At 36.2% G+C, this 23,583-nt stretch overlaps 1 protein-coding gene across 10 annotated transcripts in view; it reads right to left on the bottom strand.

Annotated features, from left to right (window-relative positions):
* The window catches only part of UBR3 (ubiquitin protein ligase E3 component n-recognin 3), a 116,212-nt gene that overhangs the window by 15,085 nt on the left and 77,544 nt on the right, over window positions 1–23,583 (bottom strand). For 9 of the 10 annotated variants that reach the window (XR_012623787.1, XM_074829065.1, XM_074829066.1 and 6 more), the window contains 3 exons: window positions 21,774–21,859; window positions 11,145–11,250; window positions 3,826–3,926 (listed from right to left, as the gene is read on the bottom strand). Coding sequence is in view for 9 of the 10 variants with exons in the window: in XM_074829065.1 (XP_074685166.1) it covers window positions 3,826–3,926; window positions 11,145–11,250; window positions 21,774–21,859 (293 nt within the window). In the remaining variant the exon portion in view is untranslated. Of the gene's footprint in view, window positions 1–301; window positions 412–3,825; window positions 3,927–11,144; window positions 11,251–21,773; window positions 21,860–23,583 lie in introns of those variants that run through there. The other variant, XM_074829070.1, reaches the window with a different exon arrangement.

Raw genomic sequence — 23,583 nt, 5'->3', positions numbered from 1 at the left:
AAGCAAACCAAAAGCAAAATTAAGGACCTAGGACCCTTTTTATTGGATTCTGAAGGGCATCTTTATATAAATAACCTTTAAAAATACTCTTCTCGATCTAAAGGTTGAACAGTTATTTGAAAAAATAACTTCAGAACAAAGTGAGACAGCACTGAACTTCAGATAATCCATGAAAGGTATACTGAAAGTTCCAGGATACAGATAAATATTTCAGCTTCCACGTTGAAACTGGATACCATTCAAGTTGATTACATTCATTCTATATTTAGTCAAGATCCTTATCCAGTCATTAAAGAAAAGTGCTAGTGTTCGCCCGAGCGCTGCTTGCTGTATTTTTGTTGCATGTCATTGAAACTTAATAGAAAAAGAATGTGTCAGAACATCCAGGTCAGGTTCTTCAGCATCTGGGCCCTATCAGAATTGCAAAAAAAAGAGGCTGGATTTAGGTGTTACACATGAGAGAAGAAAACCTTTCCCACAGTCCACAGAGGTTGCGTTAAACTCTCAAAACCAGCTTTCAAGTTAGAGCACATCCATCACTCCCAAATCATGGATCTTGTAAAAGCAGCACTGTGGCCTATGCCAGAGCAGTGCCTGGCTGTGTAACAGCATGCTGGCAAACCCCCATGCTACTTGCATGGCCCTCCTTGCATGTGTGGCACCAAGCACAGCACCAGGCCACTGCTGGCCAGTTGACCACCAAATTCCATGCATCTACTAAGCTCAGGCTCACCGCTGCTCATCCAGACCCCAGTTTTTAAATACTTTGCAAGAGTATGATATTTTTTACATGCAAAGCAGAAACAAATCACTGGAAGCTATGAGCACTCTGCACTTCTAGAAATCTGGCCACAGGGGTCCCAAGCCAGGTACCGGGAAAATAAATTTTTTTACAATTGGTGGTAACAAAGAACAATGTCCAATTTGAATTAAATTACTTGTTCAGTATACAGAAATTGTGCTGCAGAAAGGGGTGGTGGAGGGTATTGAATTCAATTTATGAGAACAGATTTAAGTTTTGTTACCTACTGAGCCACTGTCTCCATTTCTGTACCACCTTTCTTCATATGCAACACCATTTTCTATTTCTGTGAGAAACGAGCTAGAGGTTCTAGAAACAAAATCCTCATTGTCCATCCTCTGCACAACTGCCACAGAATTAAACCAGAAATGACTACGTGGATTATTATGTATTTAGTCTTGCACAATTTCAAAATGCTGAGTATGTGAATCCTATAAAAGCTCTGCCCATGTTCTAGTGTCAAACAACAACAACAACATATTCACAAATGGTTTTAGTATCTTGAACACAGTGTTTACTTTCCTGGTTATACTATACAGGAGGTACACACTATCTTCCTCATTCCCTTCTTTGTAAATTGGTAAGTGCTTGTAGATGCTCTGACCTCCAACCACAAAGTTTCCCCCATTAACAAAAAAAAAAAAAGATTTAATCTGTAGTGTTCTTTCTTTGTGATGTGTTCAGATCAATTTTCCTCTCTGAATCTTCATTCAGAGGCTGAACAGTAATGGCATTTTTATTGCTTTAATCGATGTTGGATTGAAAAAAGATACCAACACCCATCCAACAGATAATAGGGTAGTTAATGTGATTCCTCGTGCTATATCTGGAGGGTAAGAGATGAAGTTTGGGTCCTCCTTACAGACCACTCAGTGTTTTTAAAAAACACTGTGTAAACAAAAAGGATTTTGAGTATGAACACAAAGATTTAATACTTGATGAACAGTTTTAGTTTCCTGTAAGGATACAAATATGATTTCTCTGAATACATCAACATACCTAATAAATGATACTGCAAAACCAGTACCATTACAGGAGAATGTCCATGCTAAAAGAGGAAGAAAATCTTTCATGGATTCTAAACCCTACAGATTCTCCCTTCATTATTAGTGTTCTAAGACCATTACTGTGGCATTCTACACCAGACTGCAACACCACCTCTTCTGCAACGTAGTTAAGTCTACCGTTAAAGGAATATACTGAAAACACCTGTCAGTGGACACAGACATCAACCTTCTGTCTGCATACTGACATCCAGCCAAGTCCACGGCTCCTGCATGCTGCAATAGCACCGAAGCAGCACAGAAAATTCAGGAGGCAGTAGGGTCAAATGTAGATTTTGTTCACCCCTATCACTGACCTGCCATGTGACCCTGCACAAGCCATTTCACCTTTTCATGCCTCAGTCTCCACCAAGAATTAATGATATCGAATTCAACTCTGTGACCTACATACCCATTACAAAAGTTCTAAACAAATTTGTTTTTAACTATTTTTCTGAACTGCATTCTACACCTCAGGACAAAGAAATCATGAAGACTTTCTTTTTATTCTGCCTAACCATTTTGATGAAACAAAAATTAGAAAGATAAATGGCAATTTATTTCCAATTTAATGCTTCATAGATTTGAAGTGGTTACATTCATCTTCTTCCTCCCACTTGCCATTTCCCTTTCAACTGCAACATACATGAAACCTAAGAGCAAAGGCAAAACATGCTGCTGATATGTGGTATTTTACAGAATTCTCCACAGGATGCCTTACTAGCAATTGAATGTTGCCTTTCCTAGGATAAGGTATACTTTCATAAATGATGTTTTTCAATGCTTGAATATAAACTACAAAAAGACCACAGTTTGGATTCACCACTCCCTTCCCTGTATTTCAGAAGACATTAGCTTTTGTTTACTGCTTTTATGAAGTTCTTGCAATAAAAGTTAAGTTAAACTGTAGTAAAAAAAGAAGAAGAGATTTAGTTTTGACAATAGGCTTCCTATTCAAAAATACTTTATTCTCCTGGTATTTTCATATTCTAATATTTTATTGGACATATTTAATCCGCAAACATATACACTGAATCAAAAAACCACAACCCACAATGTTAGCAGATACAGAGAGAGTCACATGAGCTGAATCTGAACATTCAATAGTGAGGACTGAACAAGGGAAAGGGAAAACAGAGTTTCTACTGTACTTCACAAGTTAGGTGTATGCATCAAGAGCAGAACAGTCCCTGTATTTAACTATTCACAAGTTACCAAAACTCAAAATTGTCACACAGACCCCAACGCAGATACTCTGTTCACTGTCAGTGAAGCAGTAAAAAGATACTTGTTTGTTCTTAGTTTAAAATAAAAGCATAGCTATAAATAATCAAGCCAGAGACCAGAGGGTCTGAACTACCCCATCTGCTCGAACATACACTGTCTATTAGCAAGATGGAACAGGTTCAGCTGTTCCTTTATACAAACAAAGACATGTAGGTTTTAAAACAGTTTTGATTTTAGTAATGAAAAATCTAGTTCTTAAATACCTATTTAATATTTATTCCAAATTATACTATATGATGTCTCCACTGAAGTTTCTGCACTACAGCAATTACCATCTTCTTACATGACCTCCTATTACGTAAGACTGCTGCAATTTAAACTCTGAAATTCAAACTAAATTACAATCTTCCACCCTTAGGCTCAGTTCAACTTGAAGTATTGAGCTGCCCCTCTAAGCAAAGAGATGAAGGTCAAACAAAGGACTCCTTTCCTTCAGTAAAAGTACTTAATAGGTTTTGCTCAGCTCTTGTATCTTTACTGAATAGGCTGACTGATAAGGTGAGAAGACAGGGGACACAGATAAGCCTGTCAACCCACAAAAAAAACTTCTGTTCAATGCCACCTTCTGTAGATAAGTCAGAAACATTATTTTAGAATACACAGTAGACCAGCTATGATTTACCATCCTGGAAATCACCATGAATGCAGCCTTATATACATAATCATCTAAATATACATATTTTTGTAACATACCTTTGTGCAATGGTTGAGGCATGGTTAAAATCTGTATAAGCAAAAGGGATGAGACATCTCTGTAAAGCACAGGAACTTCTGGCAGCTCTTCACTTACCAGCCTGGAAAGAAAACCCAAAGAAAATCACTTCTGATACTCTAAAACCATTTCTCATTTCTGTATTTTATTTTGCATTTTATTTTAAATAGTATTATATTTGATATCAAGCTTGCAGAAGCTGAACCTGACAATTTGCTAACAGATCTGGATTTTAAAATCATTTAATGTTTAATGGATTGTAATAACTCATGAGGAAGTTACCATTTGGGTACCCGATTCTTAAAGTATTTTATAACTTTCCAAAACTGCCTGAACTAGTTATTTCTATGAAAAGACTCAAGGAACATTCGGTATTTCCCTTTTAGAATTTATGTTCTAAAATAAGAAGATATACTGCATAGTAACATGCTGGCATTTCACAAGTATACATATATCCATGCTGTAACAACAATGAATCCTCAAATTACATTCATGTCACAGGCATTGCTCCTATGGGAAAACACTGAGACCTTAGAAAAAGTATTGTTTTCCTTTATGTAAGGAAATGAAGACTCAAGCAGCCACCACAGGTGGGATTATGCAATCTTACACACAGTTTTTATTAAAAACCCCATATGGCTAGAAGGACAGAAAATAAACACATAAAGAGATACTGCAAACTTTTGAACTATTCAGATTCACTGAATGACATAACATTACCTTGTAGTCTTATACTTAAAAGCAGAAAATGTTTGCAGGTACAAGGTAGTATTTTTCTAGCTTTGTGTAGCCATATCCAACAGTACTCGAACCAACAATATTCTGTCAGTTCAACAGCTGAGTCAAAATTGTGAAAAATCAAAACCGTGAAAAAAAAAAAATCATTCTCCTTTCTCTCTTTAATTGATACAGAGTGCAAAGCAGATCTCAAGCAGGAGAGGCTGGTACAATGTGATATGCATCCTCCATCATCACTTTTCCCCTTCAGCAACATGCACAGAAGAAAGTGCTGCTTGGGTTCTTATTCCCATTCCCAAACACTGGTGGTGCTAGCTGGTCGGCTGTTGAATGCCAATGGAGTAACTGAGGAGGAGATGTTTGCTCGAGGTATTTATCTGTATTACTACTACAGGAGCTATATCGTGAGGCCCTACTATAACTGACCCTGAATCTCCCACGGAAAAGAAAGTCTTCAACAGCTTCTTACAAACGGATGCAAATGTGGCAAAGGAAGGCATCACATGCTATTGAGTTCCTTGCAATTGCCCTGAGATTAAAATGCTGCCCTTCCGGAAGGGCATTTTCTTTCCATCACTCCTTAGGCCTTTTCATCTTTTTTAACTCCTCTTTTGTAATTCTTCTCACTGGTCAGAAACTGCAGGAAAAGAAATTCTCCCTTTCCTGGTAGGAGCTTCCCTTACTTAGGGCAGCTATAGCCCTCTAAGCCATGTGGCACTTCACTGGGCCTGCCATAAAAACCACCTGAGAATGTCAGGAAATCAAAATCCATCTACCTCCTAGAGTTTCAAGGTTAGCATCATGCTTTGTTCCAGCAGTCTTAACTGCGCTGCAGGTAAACCACAACTGATGAAGTGCTAGATAGTTGTATTGAAAATATACATATATGCTTATTAAGATCTACCCACAAAAGCACAGCCTCACTCTCCTCCTTTTGGTTGTTCTGCAAGACATTGTGGACTGTAGAGCTTTCCAGTGAGGCTTTCTAACCCCTGCAGCATAGAGGGTTTCTATACAAACAGAATCAGATTGAGGAAAGAAACTTACAGACAAGACATTTAAGTCCTCTTCTGTCCCAGCTCTGCCCTTTCAGAGCACAACTGGTGAACTGTTGTTGGATCCAATTACTGTGTCTCTTTCAAGAGCACCAAACTCTTCCTCTGACCCAACTCAGCTGGCACTGGCTACTCCATTAGCTTAGTTAAAGCCTCTCTTCATGGAGGCAACAAAACCCCTTGGTGCCATCTATCACACACAGCTGACAAACTGAGCTCTTGCAGACCAGGTACTGGAAAAGGCTGGCAACGGGCAGTGCGATGTGGATGCATGCACAAGATCCTTAGTGCCTTCTAAAAGCTTTGGGGATCCAACCAGTTCATCATCTCTGAGGCACATAAACATGATGCTGCTTTTGGAAGGAGCCCCCTATATAGCTATTGATTTCATGAAAACTCAGACTTCTCTCTACAAAAGGCACTGCTAGAAGTCATCTGTGATACAAATTCTAACATGCAAAAGCAGTCATATAAGAGGAGGATTAAAAGAACACTTTTGGTCCTACTAAGTGTGTTATCCAACTACATATTTTCTAACTATTCTCCTTCCCCTCTCTCCTAGCTCAGTAAGGCATGTTACTCTGAAGCAATAATTTTAATAAATGGTTAAAGTTTCTGGTCATTTTTTGCACCACTCTCAATTGTGAGAATGAGCACAAATGGATTGGTTGATCAGTCACATAAATGAAGCCACAGAAAACATGGTCTAACTGGTCCTTCTGAATTAATGAACCCAAACAGCTACAGAATAAACACTATCCATAAAGCTGTCTGCTATGATCAATCATTTCAGAAAATTATTGTTTTAAAACACTGAAACATACATAAATATATAGGTATTTCTATATGGCAGCATCCTAAACAAAAACCAAATATTCTAAAAATCAGTATATTGAATTCTAAAGACGACAAAGGGGACAAAAATTGGTATCACACTACCAAGTCTCATTTTCAAAATTATACAGGCAATGAAGATGCTAATCTGACTAAGTGTCTCAATTGTACTTTTACCTGTGGTTAGTTCTATTTGATGATCTATGACACTGAGTTTTAAAATAACCCTCATTATGTAATGATTTAAAGCTATGGACATCTCTTAAAATTACTTCTCACCTTGAATTTTTAATTTACACATAAATTCGGGAAAAAAAATATTGGGAATAACATTAAGACAAAAAAAAAGATCAACTACCTCTGGTCACATTTAGTTGAACACGTCTTTCTGACAGGGATATCAACATCAATATCATTTAACAGTGATGTAACAGTTCAGTCAAATATCAGTTCTGACAAAATTAGGAAGTATTCTTACATATACAGAATACTGTGCTTGGCTGGCAACATGACAAATAAATGAACCCGTTTTCACATGCAGGACCAACTGAATTCTTTGTCTAATTTATGCATTTCATGTGAACTGGAGAAGTAAAGCTATATTAAATGTCAGGGTTTTAGATAAGCTGCTTCCGTTTACGTCAAGTACTGCAGCATATGAAGCACTTAAAAACTGCTCTGTCATTTGTTAAGAGCCTAAGCAACTTCTCCATTATGACACTGAAGCTGAATTTATAAAATGTGTTTAGAAATGTGTTTTATGGAAATTGCTCATCCTGTTAATCCTCAATGCATATGTGAAAGCTTGATAAATCTCACTTTACAAAAAAATTGTGCCTCAAGAAGCACCGAATAAAATAAGAGCAAGTACAATTTCAGATGGGACCAAAGTAATATAAAATGATTGAAATGTATTATAGTTGTATACTGTATCCATTTAAAAAAAAAAAAAAAAAAGGGGTGGGGGGGGAAGTGGAAATAAACTGCATGGTGCAATATAAACACGTACCAAAATGAAAAAATGTATTGCTCGACTTTCACTCTGGAACTGACCTCTCCTCCAGACCAAGGTAATTGGGCTGCACCTCTCTCTGTGCCAATACCAGAGCTGTCCATCAGCTGACAGCTAAGCAACTCTGCCTCTGTATTCTGCATCCTCCTCCTGACAGAGGTTATACAGGAATCACTTCTTTGGGAATGGATACAGAGGAACAGAAAATTCTGTTCTACTCCGAAACGAGCAGCATTTGCTTAAGGCCTTTCCTTACATATAGGCTCTCTTTCCCCTCCTCTCAGCTAGAGACACTTAGAATGTTTGTTTGGTGCTAACTCCACCTGATTATAAAGCTCGAAATTCAATAAATAAAGTGGAAGTTTTGAGCCTCACACCTCTTCAAGTTGTCAGATACAGAAAACCTGAGACACAGGAATATGGATACAGCTAAACAAAGGCTTAATCAACTAGGGCAAATTTATATTCTCTTCAGTATTTGCAGGATGAGAAATACAGCCCACAAATCCCAGCCTGCAGAAAGGTCAGAGTAATACAGAGCTTCTGATGTTCATGATAAGAAAGTAGAATTCTACTATTTATTCTGGCTACACTCTAGGATATAATCACAATTTCATATTTGCTCTTCATTGCGTCACAGCAGATTTTACAGCAGATCAGTTTTTCTCATTATACAACACAGGCTTTCACTAACGGTATTAACATTAGGCATCTCCCATTCTCTCTTTCACCACTGTGCCCCCAGCACCCCCTTGTCACCTGTTCCCAAACTTATTCAAATTAACCTTTTCAAAAGCATGGATTAGTTCATTGACTTTGTTCATGATGCAGCCTGCTCAAGTTACATCAGCACAGCTGAAGATGATGGTACAAAGGAAGGAAGAAACAGCCAAGAGCAAGTACTCCTGAAGCTGGCATTACTGTCAAAACCTCCGTATCATAACACGTGTCCTGAGACACTGGTGTTTCAGGCCGGATTTGTGTGTTTACTGAATAGATCACGTAAATCCTGTTGCAGCATGTGTATGTATATACCACCTCTTGCACAAACTTTAACTAAACCCCATTGTCCCATCAGCCTATTCTCTGTCTACCTTGGACTATCTTCATAAAAACTGTTTTATTTTTCCCATTTCACAACAGTTTCTGTGATGGAGATGTGACTTAAGAGGTTCCCACTCGCAGCTGCTCATTCCCATCCTTGTGCTGCAGTTTGTTGCCCCAGTATGACACTATAAACAATCACTGAAGCGATCTTGCTTAGAACAAACCAACAGCAAAAAACTGTAGTAAAAATAACCCAGTATATTTCAGCATTTCTGTTTATCAGGCAGTTCCCCCCCCTGCAATTGCTTCTACTGCAAAGATCCTTCATGCTTTACCGAATCATTCTTTGCCGACACATTTTGTCTGTCAAGAGATACAAAAATTTCAGCCTTTGTAGAGATTTAGATTAAAAAAAACTGTATATCCTTTTATTTCAGGTTTGCTGTTCCTGAAACTCTGGCTATTTGGACTAGTCCATTATATTCACATCTGGGTTTAACAATTACTGCCTCCAGCTGCTCCTTCTCTGCCCCCTGCCAGAAGCTATTATTCCCCACTTACACCACAATAATTGTTTATTTGATCACCACTGAAACCAGATCTGTCCCCAGTAGAACAATTTGCTTGACTTCTGCAGTGGTATTTCTCCACCACCCTCTTAATCTCCTTCAGTTTACAGCAGTGTAACACCTTCTAACTGCTCTGAGCATTCCTTCCTGTGCCTGAAAAAATTTGCTATTCTGGATTTCTCAAAAGGCTGTGTGACTCTAAGAAAGTGTGCAATTATATCATATACACCAATCATAGAAATGCCATCTTCCAGTGAAACTACTACTCCAAATTTCTAATATATAGTTACGGATATTCATCTTATACTCTAATTTATGCATTAAAACACATGCCCCAAGTTGCCTCCTCTGCAGCTTTCTGGGGCCTGCAGACAGGTAGGAAAAAACATTCCAAGGAGTGAGCAAAAAAATTCCAGCTTGATTGCATATGTGCATTTCAGCAGTAAACTGTATCATGGCAAAATAGATGATTTCTCAGTTACAGCTTCCTAAACCAGTTATGACTTAGTGCCAAACCAACATCAGCAAGTCTACCAAGAAATCTTGAGAACCAGTGCAGAAAACGAGAGAACTGCTCAAATGCATTCCCAATCCGCAACACCTCCTGCAAAGCAGGTCGTTATGGTCTACAGTACTGTTCCTTTCTAGGTGATTCAAAATACTGCCTCACGAAATCTAACTTGCAGCAATCTAACGTTGATATGACCAATGCATGGTGAATTCCATCAAGCCTGTAAGGGCAAAAACAAGTTGCCTGTGCAGAAACAGCAACCCGTCTGTTAACAGCTGCTGCCAAAGCCACCAAGCTCTTCAAATATCAAAATGAGAAGTGCATGATCAGACACACAGCCATTCTGACTGTCAAGAGCTTATCAACATGATCTTAATTTTGCCTGGTATAACTCAGTCAACCATAGACCAAATTTATTAATACTGCTCCACTGCTCAATCTAGGCCAGGGCAGAATCACACAAAAACATACTCTCAAAGAGATTTGAATGCACGCTGAATAACATAGCTTTTCAGGTTATAAAACTTTTGATGCTTTGTTCTGCTAATGGTTTATAAAAACTAATCTGTTAATCTGGTCTAATTCCTGCAATAACCTAATGTTGACTGCAAAAGAAGACCCGGGTCCAAGAGGACACACAGTAAAATCTCAAACTAGAAGCAAGCACAAACTTTTTAATAATTTTTCCTAATTTGCAGATTAGGATTGGGGCATCCCTATCCTAGATAAATTTTTGAAATCCCATGATGCTTTCTACGTCAGGCTCCTTGAAACACACTGACAAATACACAGCTGAATAGGCACTAAAAAAGCAGTCTTTCCAACATTACTGCAAGCTATGAAGAAGATGTAGCTATGAAGATGATGCTCAAGGTACAAGACAAAATAAACCATATGTTTTCCTCTTATGAGAAAAATTAATCATCTGGTTTTAGGCAAGAAACCCTTTCTTCCCACCATCAGGGTAGAATCTGAAAAGTGAAGGGTCTTAAATTGAGAGATGAGTCCTTGCAGAACACAGATACATGGCTCCATTTATTATATTTTTAATCCTTGTACAGCTGTATATGTAAGGCTAATGTTTTAAAAGCAAACTCAGTTAAATAATTTGTTTAAAATAACAAGCATTATGAAAATTTTTAGCTTCAACTAATGTTATTTCTGTAACAGTTATTAGTCATTGCTCAACTTTCAATAAACGATTTATGAACTTCATCTTGATGTAAATTTTGTCTAGCATCCGTACCAAGAACAACAGTGCACCTCCCCACTTACCCAATACTATTAAATTTGCATGTGCTTAAGCTTGGAAGTGGTGCATTTAAGCTTCAACTCAAAACTGGAATGTGTCAGATTTTATGTAAAAGAAATTTGCAAATTTATTTTTACAAATACATACATACAATTTTTAGATGTTAAGTTCATCAGCCTACCTCACAGAGAATTTAAATTAATACAGAGTTACCCCAAGGCCCTCTGCAAGGATGTTCCTTTCATAACGTAAAACTGATATTTGGTAAATTAAAATACTTGCTCTGAATTTTTATCCTGCATTGGCTGGGTTAGTTTTCTCCAGGGATTGTATGCAGAGTCTATACTGTAGAGGCGCATGTGCATGGCCAGCACGTGGAACAGCTGATCTGAAAGGTGAAGAAGATAGATTGCTGATTATTATGTACAATAATACAAAGTATTTTACATTAAGTTGTCATCATTTATTTTACAAGATTCTAAAAAATCTGTCATCTCATTCCAAATAAGCTGGTACCCTAACAAGCATCTTTTTGTTATTATTTTTTAAAAAAGATTTTGAAGTAAGATTTCAATAGAAGAACATATGCATTTATTACAATTTTTTTTTTTTCTGTCCTGAAATTCTGAAAGCGAAAAAGGCTGTTTAGAAACCTTCAACCAGATCTGTTGTTTTAGTGCTTGTAAAAGAGCAGCTCCACATACTTAATTACAGGTCATTTTAAAAATCCTGTTTCATATGCTGTTATGTTGCTAAGGTTGCATGGTCCCTTCACTTCCCTCTCCAGCTTATACCAGAAGCTGTGATTTCCTAAACATCTCTTCTAAAAGAGACTGATAAACTTTTAACACACAGCTTTTATTCCTCTCTCTCACAGTTAAGCTCTGTGCACAACATATTTCAAATTAACCTAAAATTGCCAGAATTTCTGGCCCACAGCAGCTCTTCATCCTTAAAAGGTTATTACTCTTTCTGCCTTCATAAGGTTATTTTGTAGGTAATTTTTGGAATAGAAGAAACCCCAAATTTCTGACCACACCACAATGACACTGAAGTAGCAAGGGTCTTTATAATGACATAGATTTGCCTATATAACCTGCAGGGAGTTTGCTGATATTCATCAATTCAAAACCTTCTGTACAGCCACTGTGTCAAAAACAGCATTCACAAAAAACTTCTAGAACCTTTTGAACAAAGGATGCTTAGTTTATTATTCATGCACGTTATTGCAGTATCATATATTAAAATGCAGTTTTCATTTCTCTATGAATCATATGATCAACACAAATAGAGATAGCATCTAAGCATTTCTCCCCTTAAGCAAGCCAAGAAGGCAGACAGCATCTATGTTGACAGCATTTTCGAGAGGTATGTGCAATAAGAATCTCAGACTTCACTAATTTTTCTATGTTTATAATAGTTACAGTTTGGGAAAAATGAATCCTTTTTATCTTCAGAGGTATGTATTAAAATCATTTTTTAAAAATACTATTTCCCACGATTTTGCTCACTTTTTCCCTCCTGTCACACACTATCTTGCTATTTGCTGCCACGTTTGCTTCTCCTGTTCAATTTTCTGGGGTCCTGCTTCCTTCCTCCCTTTCATTTTAACTTTTTCCATTAGTATCTTGCCATCATCTTTCCCCCCACCCCTCTTTTATTCTTTCAGTTGATCCCTTTGCCTCCTACTCTCTTAATCTCTCTCCCTTCTCTTCACAACCCACTTGCTAAACCTACACTCACTCACAGGTCCCTTTTTTAAGCAGAAATAGCAGCTATTAATTTATTTTCCATAAATAGACAATTACTCAGAGGTACGCAATGGCCAAAAGAGTCTCATGATGAAGTCAGCTGACTGCCAGAGCCTGAGGGCTGTAATTAGCTCCCGGGGTTTGTAAAATAATTGGAGATGTAGATGGCATTGAAATTGATTGCTGTCACCTGCTTTCTGAATAAAAACAGTCAATGAGGACAAAATAAGTCATCTTTTCTTCTGCCAAGAGATTCTAGCAAAATATTGCTCTGCTGACAAACTTCAAAGCCCTGAAAATATACCGATATTTCATCAAAATAATAATAAAAAGCCCTCACAGTATAGTTTTATTTGGTATGAAACCCATGAAGGTATCCGAGCCTTCCCTCTTGCCTCTCTGCTACTAAAAGGAATGCCATTATTTTCTAAACTGCTTCTTGCCTCAAACAGAAATGGGCAACTATGCAATAAAAAAAAAATGCTTACCATAATTAATTAACCCTTTGTTCCTCTAATAGCTATTTTCCTGAGCTTTTACTGATATGAAATTAAGCAGGCGAGCATCAAAGGCTAGCACTGGAGAATTTATTTGTAATCTCCAAATGTGTAAGATTTACGGAATCAAGATATATTCTAACACCGACTGAATCTGAACAGAAAAATTCAGTTTAGCAGTCCCGTAACACAATAGTTTTTGTTTGTGATTAGGGCAGTTATTGCTCCTTTGCAAGAAAATGTGTTTAGCATGTAACAGTAAAGGTAGGAAGCAGGTAGTAAGATATGGTTACAATGACCTTTTATTATTTTTTATGAATTGACTTAAAAATATTAAGCTATTCCCAAGTCAACGCAGCACAGCCATGCTTGTTTCCAGACCCGGGTTAAGCAAGGAACAACACTGCCCCCCCCAATGGGAACGCTGCAGCAGAAGGGGCCCGATGGCTGCCACCTGCCAAGGCAGTAAAATCGCATTCTGATTTGTCCATTGCTTCTGCAGTTGCATTTCTGGTATTTCTAACAATTAGCAAAAACTAAGCACTAGACAGAGGAAGATACAAAGGTTTATTTCTTCACAAACATTTTTCTGTTTTACATCACAGTGGCTCCAATTGCTTTACCTCAAATTTACTATGATTATGGGCTACTGGAGAAAGCCAAGGAAAACACCAGAACACTGAAAACTAGAACTGGGAACTACTTTGTGCACAAAGTGCCTAGTGTTCCACCAGTCTTACTGCTCCCCCTTGAGGGATTGGCAGAAATATACCTTGGGCCAAACGAATACCAGAGGTTTTTTTTCCCCTGTGTATTCATGTGAATACATCATTCTGAAATGTAAACATAAAAATACAGAATAGCCTCCCATTTTCTTATACCCTACTTAGAAGCTTTAAAATACACTTTCAAAAAAATTTTTAATCAAGTATCAGCAAAACATTAACATGACAATGACACTCAAAAAACAACTTTGCCTAGTCTCGTGAAGAACGGAAAAGGTGGCCATAACCCCACCAGGCATCCCAAACCCCTCCACCATTCACAGGGTGTTTTATGACCAATTTTCTCTAGGACAGCCCACCTTTTTAAGTGGGAAAGACAGAATCTAAGTGTAGCTCAGAGTCGCCAAAATAACATTCTTAACAAAATTTGGTAGAAGAATATTAATTTTAGAAAGCACAGCAGCAATAAAATTAGATAATTGTAATTATGAAGTCACAACAAAATGAGAATTACGGATTTATTGATAACAAATCATGAGAGGTAAACAGTGAAAAGAATTTCAATATGGTCCTCCTCTCCTAATAATTTCATAATATTTGAGACAAGCTGCATCCAGTTGAATTGAATAAATAGAAAAATCACAAAATTTGAATGCACAATGTAACTTATTGCTGCAAGTCATCAGGTACTTGTCAGGATTCCAAGATTAAGACATTTAAGTGGGCAAGATTATTACTGGCTTTAAAACATGTTCATATGACTCAAATATTACCTACATTGAAGCAGCACTGTCTTAATTCTCCCAACTTATTTAGATGGTCTTTGTTTTCACAGAATACATATAAAGCTTATATAATACACTTAATAGAATCATCTAGATTAGCAGTTAGACATTAGCTTTAACTTTGATTCATGTTAGCCTTCCTAATTCCATTTCTAAAAATTACAAAAATAAATCTATTGTTTCATACACTGCTGCTCTGGGTACATTCTCTTCAACTCCTCCTACACCAGCTCTACTTCTCAGGCTTATCCTGTTGTGAGAGAGGAACGATAAACTCAGTTGGAATTGGTACTTTCAAAAGAGCAGCTCAAAGGATAAGACCCTGTCTTTGCACTGGGACTGAAGCTATTAGAGGAAGTGTTTTAATGCTGCTCCTCTCATAAAAACCCCAAAGATAATGGGTATTTTGTCTACATATCCACACTGTCTGCATTAGCACCTGCAGTTGCATTCTTTACTACTTCTAGTATTAAAGCACACTGATTTTACAGATGTTGACAAAGCTCTTCAAAATATTCTGCTATGCCAAAGTGCATAAAGCAGGAGTCTATAAAGGTGATTTCAGAGCTCTTTTCAGGTCTGGCATAGTATGCATAGCACAAGACTAAATTCAGAGAAATTAACAAGGATTTGATAGATGAATAACAGAACTTACAAAAATGCAGTGCTGAACTGACACAAATAATTCAGAAAGTTACATGCAGGTGTTATTTTTGGTCTCACTAGTAATCTTGGTTTGGTCTTTGCCAAAGTGATCTCAAATTTCTACATGAGTTTTGCTGCCTTTTTTTTCTTCTTTCTCTTTTCTGGTCTCTTGACTGTAAAGTAAACTCTCAAATTACCAAAGCTGAAATCAGAAGATTTTTTCTGTTATTAATTCCATGTCCACAATGTATAGAAATGTGCTGTAATAATGATGACAAAGAAAATTATGGGATTCACTGGCTTTATTTTGCTTGCAAAAGTCTAGATTATGTGTTTATTCCCTAGTCACTCTCATATTTATGTTTTAGGAAGACATAAACAACACATACTGCTGTCATGAAAATCTCTACTTTGCTCTTTTAATCCAGTCTTCTTTCATTCTGTAAATTAGTATTCATATTTACAATGTCAAAAGATCACAAAACAGTGACACAGTAGTTCACCACAAGTGGAATTGAAAACATCCTTGCCTCAACTACTCTGTGAAGATCTTACCAGACTTAGAGACGTTATGCCCTTCTTTTCCCAAAGTTTCCTGGGACTATCAAGAAGAATGTAGATTATAACAAAAAAACCTTGATAGAACCAGATGGGACTTGATTGTTAATAAGGAGATTGAGGAATTTTTTTCTCCTTGTAGAGATTGATATAGTCCATGTAGCAACAGCAGCTGCAAAGACCTGCTGACAGCATCTTCCCATTCATCACTGATCCAGTAGATTGGAATCAGTGAAAAAAAAAACCCATGAAGGTCAGGAAAAGCCTATTAAGGCATTAAGATGTGAATAGTCTTTACAAAATCTTAAGCCTTAATTGCTGATGAAGCAGCTAATTATCCTCAATAACAAACTTGCTAGTGTACGACATCAACTTTAGCACTAGAGTTCTAACAGTATCTATCTTTGCCTCTCCCATGTTAGGTATGAATGGCATACCTAGGTTTTTAGGAAATAGTTAGGATCATCCGTTGGTGAGAAAAACTGTTTTTTCAAAGTTAGCATGAGTGGATAGGTACCAAAGACCTGCAGACTGCCAGCTTCTAACTAAAAAACAAAACAAAACAAAACACCACAAAACCAAACCAAAAAGCCCAAACCAACCAACCACAGAAGCCCGGTGTACCAAGGCAAAAAGCATTCCTGGAAACTACTTTTTTTACTTTCAGTGGCTGCACAGAGCTGGATAGGATTCTTTGCAACCATATTCACATTACTAGATTACAGGAAGGAGACAGTTGCAACTGAGCAATTCATAAAAGAATTAGATTTTTCTTCCTACAGGAATAAACTGTACTTAGTGGTTCCAAATATGACTGTCCACACTGATAAAAGGGAGACAGCCATTACTATCAACATGGTTGAAGAATTTGATACAGAAGGAGTATGAAGAGCTTAGAAAATGCTTCATGTCAAAAATGACCTTTTTGTGCTCATAAGCACTAAAAGCACTGATTAAATTGATATTAACATCATAATCAAGACAGATGACACAGCTGAGCCATCTACAAATGCAAAACACAGGCTTCAAATGAACAGGAGGAGGAAAAAAAAAACCCACAAACAAAAAAACCACAGTGGAACAATACAGTTTCTCAATGGTTAGAACCATCACAGAAATTATGAAGGAGCTGGACATTTTATTTAAGGCGAGCTTACACAAGTCTTAAAGACTTTTTTGATGTCCACTTGTAAATTAACATCCCTTCCAATTAATGCAGTTGATGCTGAAATGCCAAACTCCGCTATCTGTGGGAAGCATAAGGATAACGAGCTCCTATACAGGGAAACTGCAGCCAGAGGACAAGGTGATAGAATATTTAATCCTTCCCCAAAAAACTTTAATCCTATCCTTATCACAAAGGTAAAAGGAAAAAAGAAAAGAAAGTAGCCAGAAAGAAACAAAGAAGAACTATTTAAAAGTTAAAAGAAAGGACTAGATTACAAATTCGTTTATAGATAACTTAAATTTTGTGGAATTGTTCACCCACTATTGCAAGATTACCACAGTAACAACAGAGAAAAAACACGTATACACAAATTAGAGATACAAAAGTCGTACAGAGAAGTCCTAATTATGCAGCCTTAATATTGTGTTCTGAAGCTGTTGTATAAATACAAAACAATGCAAACAAAAAGCAAGATCTCTTAAACTTTGTAAAACAGAGAAATATGACCTGTACAATTGTTATATATCGTAATTATCCCCTAAATGCAAGAGACTTTTCAAGGCCATAGACTCTAAAACTGTATTGTGGTCCTTAAAATAGGATATGATTTTTAAGTAATAAATAAATAGGACTCTATTTGAATTTTTGGTTGCATTTTTAGTAACATACACTCATGCAAACACACAGAAAAAAGTTTAAACCTTAAAATGGCAATTTTACAGCCACATTATCTTCATCATTCTTCTCGCACAGACTCTATCACCAACACTAACAGCTACATTAATCATTCTTAATTTTACTTCCCAAGAGCAGCTGCCCTCATGGTGCAATCTACTAAAACAGCTCTTGACCTATTTGTTCCCACCATCTTCCCTGACACTTGCTGCTGTAACAGCTCACTTGGGACAACATATTCTGTTTTCTGCACTATCTAATCACCAAACTTTACAGTTGTTACAAGACTAATACAGAGTGGTATGCTTAATCACAAGAGAGACACCTCATTATCTCATATGTAAGAAAAACAAAAATGAGTTATGTTTTAGATTGTTTCTGCTGGACCTTACATGAATGATGTTTAAAAAACAACAGCAGTTTCAGTACTGTGTAAGCAAGACTAACAAAACAGTATTCAAGTTCTAGATAGGGTATGGATTTTTAAAATTATTCTTTTCTCCCTGTGTAAGATAATGAAAAAGCTGAAGGTACATTCTAAGCGAAACTTTAAAAACAGGACTACCTCTTGGAAAAAGAAATGAGTATGAAAGGATAGTAAAATCTACTGTAGAATGTCTATCTAAAGAACTGTAATTTTTTTATCTCTAAATGCACCAACATGGAAGGGGTAATGAAGGAAACCCACATAATGGTTTAGTTAAAACAAACCCTGCTATATATGGAAAAGTAATTCTGCTCCCACTAGTCATAGTTAGCCTAATGTCCAATACTAAATATAATAATACTAAGTAGAAGCACTGTACAGGTCTGTTCTAGGACAACCCCATTACCCTACATATGAAATGAGTCTATTCGAATGCAAGATTAAATATGACTAGTTTGCTATGTAACAATTTTACAAAATAAGTGCCAATGCAGAACATAAACAGCATGTGACCATTTTAACAATGAATCTATGACATTTATGTCTCCATGCTGTTTAAAGCAACAACACATTCATATACATGGTGCCTTTCACCTGAAAGCTTTCAAGGCCTTCTTTAATATCTATCTTGCACTTCAGAAAGATTGAAGACACCAACATGACTGATCTGGATCTAAATAAGAAAATTTACCATTCTACCCAAAAGTGTGGAAGAAAGCAAATGCATTGTGTTTAAATGCTGTCCCTACCCCTTCATCAGAAATATGCACTAGAATCCTTAAAAGTAATGCCACTGCTAAAGGAAAAAGAGCTAATTCCATGTACATCACACTCAAACAAAATTACATAACAGTTTAAGAAAGGAACAGAAAAATATTACAATAAACAAAATGCAGTGTATTGTAAGTAGAAACAAAACAAAACAAAATCAAGAAATGTTATTATGTTAAAAAAATAACCATCAACACAATTTTCAATTACAGGAAATACTCTACCAATTTCAGATTAAGTCCTTGTGTGTAAGTACACGAAAACAGCTAAATCACATCATGGGGGGGGGGGGGGAAAAATCTTCTCTCTAAATATATGTACAATTCTGAAGACAAGGATTTAAAACAGTTTTCCTTACTGGGCTATTTTACTCTTTATATAGACAGCTAATGCACAGTTTAACAGCACATCTGCTGCTACCAAAAAGTGATGTATTTCATTAACATTTTAGATTTTGTAAACTAACACATATTTTTAAAAACAATAGTTGATACAGTCTTAAAGTTTCTCGTTGAGAAGACAATTTCTATACTTCAAGTGTGAGAAGTATCATCAACTTTCTATAAATTCAGTTTGTTCCAGTAATCTATTTTGATGACCAGACAAAATTGGTTCATTTTCTGAGACATACCGAGTTAATGGCAGAATAGTAAAAGTGCTAGAAAAATAGGTAAGTATGATGTATGAATTTAACGAGGACTTAATTTTGTCTTGTCTTGATGAAGCAACAATCCACCGTAAGACAATTCTCCAGTGGAAATACGTTCCCCATGTACCGTTTCCAATTTTGTAATTCTCCAAAAAGTAATTTCTGCAATGATTACAGTATTCTCCATGTATTTCAAGACTTGAGGAATATGCATTAAAAATCCTGAATGATCTTTTCACTGTCTGTCATGAAGAAGTATGCTTTATTTTAAAGTCAGGTCCCAAGTATGTGAGAGTCCTCCTTACAAGGACAAGATGAGGTTGAATAGATGGTGTGGTAAGTATAAGAAAAAAATTAAATAATGTATTATACAAACCAGTTAGTGTCAGCTATCAGGCCTCAGCTTGGTGGATTTTTTTTTCTTTAAAAAACCCCAAACAAACAAAACCAACTTTGAGGTAGTTCCGCCCTTGGTGTCAACTGATACAGTTCAAATAGAAGCTATAGAGATGTACACTGAGGAAGCTGCCCAGCACTCTGGTGGTTCAACCATTCTCTGCAAAGTCATAATCTTCCAGCACTTACTGACATTAGTTGGTGATGAAGCACCATGAGAAAAAACATTATCTTTTATATATATATACACACGCACATTAAGCTTTTCAATAGGTACATGCAACACAAATTCGATACTGATATAACATCAATCATTTCCCAGTTTTTTAAGATGCAATGAATGTATTTTATTCCATTTTTAGGTTAAAAAAAAAAAAATATATATATATATAAAGAAGCCGACATCTCCTGACTGTGAAAAACTATCCACGAGATAAAATTATGACCTTACAGATTACAGGCCACTTCCCTGCACACATTTCTCTAAACTTTAAAATGTCAAGACTTACAAAGATATTGCATGGCTAATAAAGTCATGTGAAAACAGGGGTACACTCTCATTATGTGTAACATTATTATAAATTTTTTCACTTAGGTATTTCAAAGGCTTTTCAATTTTAAGCTGAAATCTCCGCCCTAGGCTGCTCATCATGGTCTTCCAAATAACATGCCTGTGAACTAGGTAACGTGTCCAGTAAGTTGCTTAAATTCAGAAAGGAACTGTCCATCTTACTAGGTGAGCATACAAGTAAAAATGTATCGTAATCCAAATAGAAATTATCCGTAGAGGCCTGATTTTATTAAACGCTCCCAATTTGCAAACAGCGATCTAGCGATGTTCTTTTAACACATGCATTTTTCAGGTACTTTGCTATGCTGGGAAAGGGAGGTAATGATGGTGAGGGGAGACAATGTGCAGTAGGATTTAAAACTACTTTTCACAAATCACAACACATGAATGAAATCAATTGAACTAGATTTCCTGGCAGTAACAGAAGGCTCTTATCCTAGAGGGGATGTGGACAGCATAGCACATGATGGGATTTCTTTAGCGGCTCATCACCTCAAATGATAGGGAAAGCATCGCCCACAAATCAGGTACGGAAAGGCAGAGGTGGCTCCAAGCTTTCTGACATTTTTACTACTGACTCTGCTGCTACTGCTGCGTGAGCCTGATTTAAACAAGCATTAGTAGTAGTAGTACTCCAGCAGGCTTTCCAATTTTTCCTGACAAAAGAAAATGTCCATTCCCAACAGTTTATATTCCAGTAAAAGATTAAAAGATTTTATGTTAAGAAAAAAAGCACTTCTGTCCATCATAAGTGCTTTATTTGCCAAATATTAGAGGTTTCAGAACAATGAAGATTTGAGAGTTTCTAAAAAAGAAAATTTGCAATACTCTCCTGTCAGAGAAAGAATTAGGGAAATTAAAGACATGGGAAATGGTAGCTGAAGATTTCTAAATATGAGACATAGTCATGAGCTACATTAGCACTCAGAGAAACCAATTTCTTTACTACTATTAGCAACAGCCAGGGTGAAACAAAGCTCTCCTGCTTTACCCTTAAAATACTTCTAATTTTACTCATAAAAATGGCAAATTATTAAAAAATATTACATGGATAACATGACCATTGATTTCTAAATAGATTATACCCACAACACATGAACAGCTCTAATGAATAATTTGTACAAAATAGATTTCAGATTTCTCAAATTGGAACAAAAAACAAAGACTCATTATGGAAAAAAAAAGTTACTTAAAAGAAGAAAGTTGACATAATTTAGAAAATGTTAGAAAGAATTAGACATCTTTATTAAATATTTTAGTAATTTACACTGCACTTCATAACAGAAAACTTACTTAAACATGATCTTTTCCCAGCTGTGCTTGCACCTCCTGAACATAAGTTGCCTCCTCGATGGACCAACTCAAGTTCCAAGTTTGTTCTGCAAGAAAAACATAAGTGTTGAATGGAACAGCATTATTCAAGCTTCTACAGACATGAAAGAGTCACCACAAACTCCCAGCATACACTAAATAAAAGAAAGCTGTGAACTGATCTCTAGTGTGAGATACTGACAAAATATGACTCAGAATAAAACAAACTTTATCAAGATATTGCCATATGTGATTTTAAGTGGCTTGATTAACAAGTACTGTATTAAGAGAGCTGCTACAGTTGTGACTGTAAAAAATGTTAATTCTGAGGCTTTTTTCTGTATGAACACACAACTTCTTAATAATAAGGGAATTTATGTGCAAATCTGAAAAGACAATACACAGATGGGCTAAATTTCAATCAATCAGATATGTCTGAAAAATGTTCTCTTTATTGGCAGGGCTTTTGTTTTGTTTTAAACAAACAGGCAGTACAATGGATATGCCATCAACTAACTAAGTATGAAAACAGTCTAAATTATAATGGAAGCACTGACCTTTATAGATAAGTTAATAAAAGCCTTGGAGGTTAATTCTGAATGAAACACTGTTATTCACTGCAGCTCATTAGTATGAAACAGGTGTTGTGTCACTAAATCTCTGCATGCCACATTGATGCTTTCTTTCTTAGTTTATTGTAATCTGATACGTAGGCATCAATTGTTTAGGCCAAATTCAATAGCTTTGTTTAACTTTGGAATTGGATGTTTCAGTACTGCATTATCTTTTACCCCCAAGACTTGGAGCAAACAATTTATGTTATGTTCTCTGAGAGCTTGTTTTAATAAGCATAGATTTCTTTAATTAAAATAAACGAATATAATTCTATTATTCTGAAATGTTGTTTTGTTAATTTAATCCAAACTGCAAAGCTCAGTCTAACATATTTTGTCCTTTAACTAAAAATCAAACAATTTTAGGTTCAATATAATGTGACTGAATACATATTAAAATCTATTCTAGAATTTTAGGCACATAATATATCTAAGCTAAGAACGCCCACCAACCCACCCACCCACATATATTTAAGAAGAAACTACTGGATGACTATTTTATTGGAAACAAATTATTTTTTAAGAATTTCAGCTCCATCAGCTTGAAAGAATAATACATTTGTGATATGCAGTGTTTGTTAAGATACTTTTATATGTTTTTTAAATAGTAACATTTCAGAATATTACTATCCCTAAGTTTGCAGCTTATGCCACCCATTTCTGAAGGAATGCTTTAATCCTCTCTACTCAGAAAAGGCAATTTAACATTGATAATGTGCCTGCTCAGAGCTCCATCTGGTTGCTGCTGATAAGGGCATCTGTGTGACAGGGGAATTTTCCACTCTTCGGGCGATTTGCAGTGCTCACTGAACTTCTAAAAAATCTACCAGCAAGGAGGCAGGGACAGGGATTTCATATTAGTGGACAAAATAGCAACTGTAGATCAGTATGTGCTAGTTCATCATGGAAATATAAAGGAAACCGGTATGTTTTATTTCTACAAAGCTTCTGATAACTAATTTGTAAAACAAAATTAATGGCAGCCTTCCATTAAAACCAAAATAATTAAGATTTAAATCAAAACCGCTACCTGAATGTCTAAGAACAACCTTCTAGATCTAGAATTTCAAATCTCCCTTTCAGCAAGAAATATGTACAATTTTATAAAACAAACCTCAGAGACAATTCTGAAAAAAACTCTTTGTGATACATATGAGGTGTTATATAGTAGTTTTTGC

This window comes from Strix aluco, chromosome 6 (genome assembly GCF_031877795.1).
Source record: "Strix aluco isolate bStrAlu1 chromosome 6, bStrAlu1.hap1, whole genome shotgun sequence".
Lineage (NCBI taxonomy): Eukaryota > Metazoa > Chordata > Aves > Strigiformes > Strigidae > Strix > Strix aluco.
The sequence above is the reverse complement of the archived record's forward strand: the minus strand, read 5'-3'. Positions and strand labels throughout refer to the sequence as shown.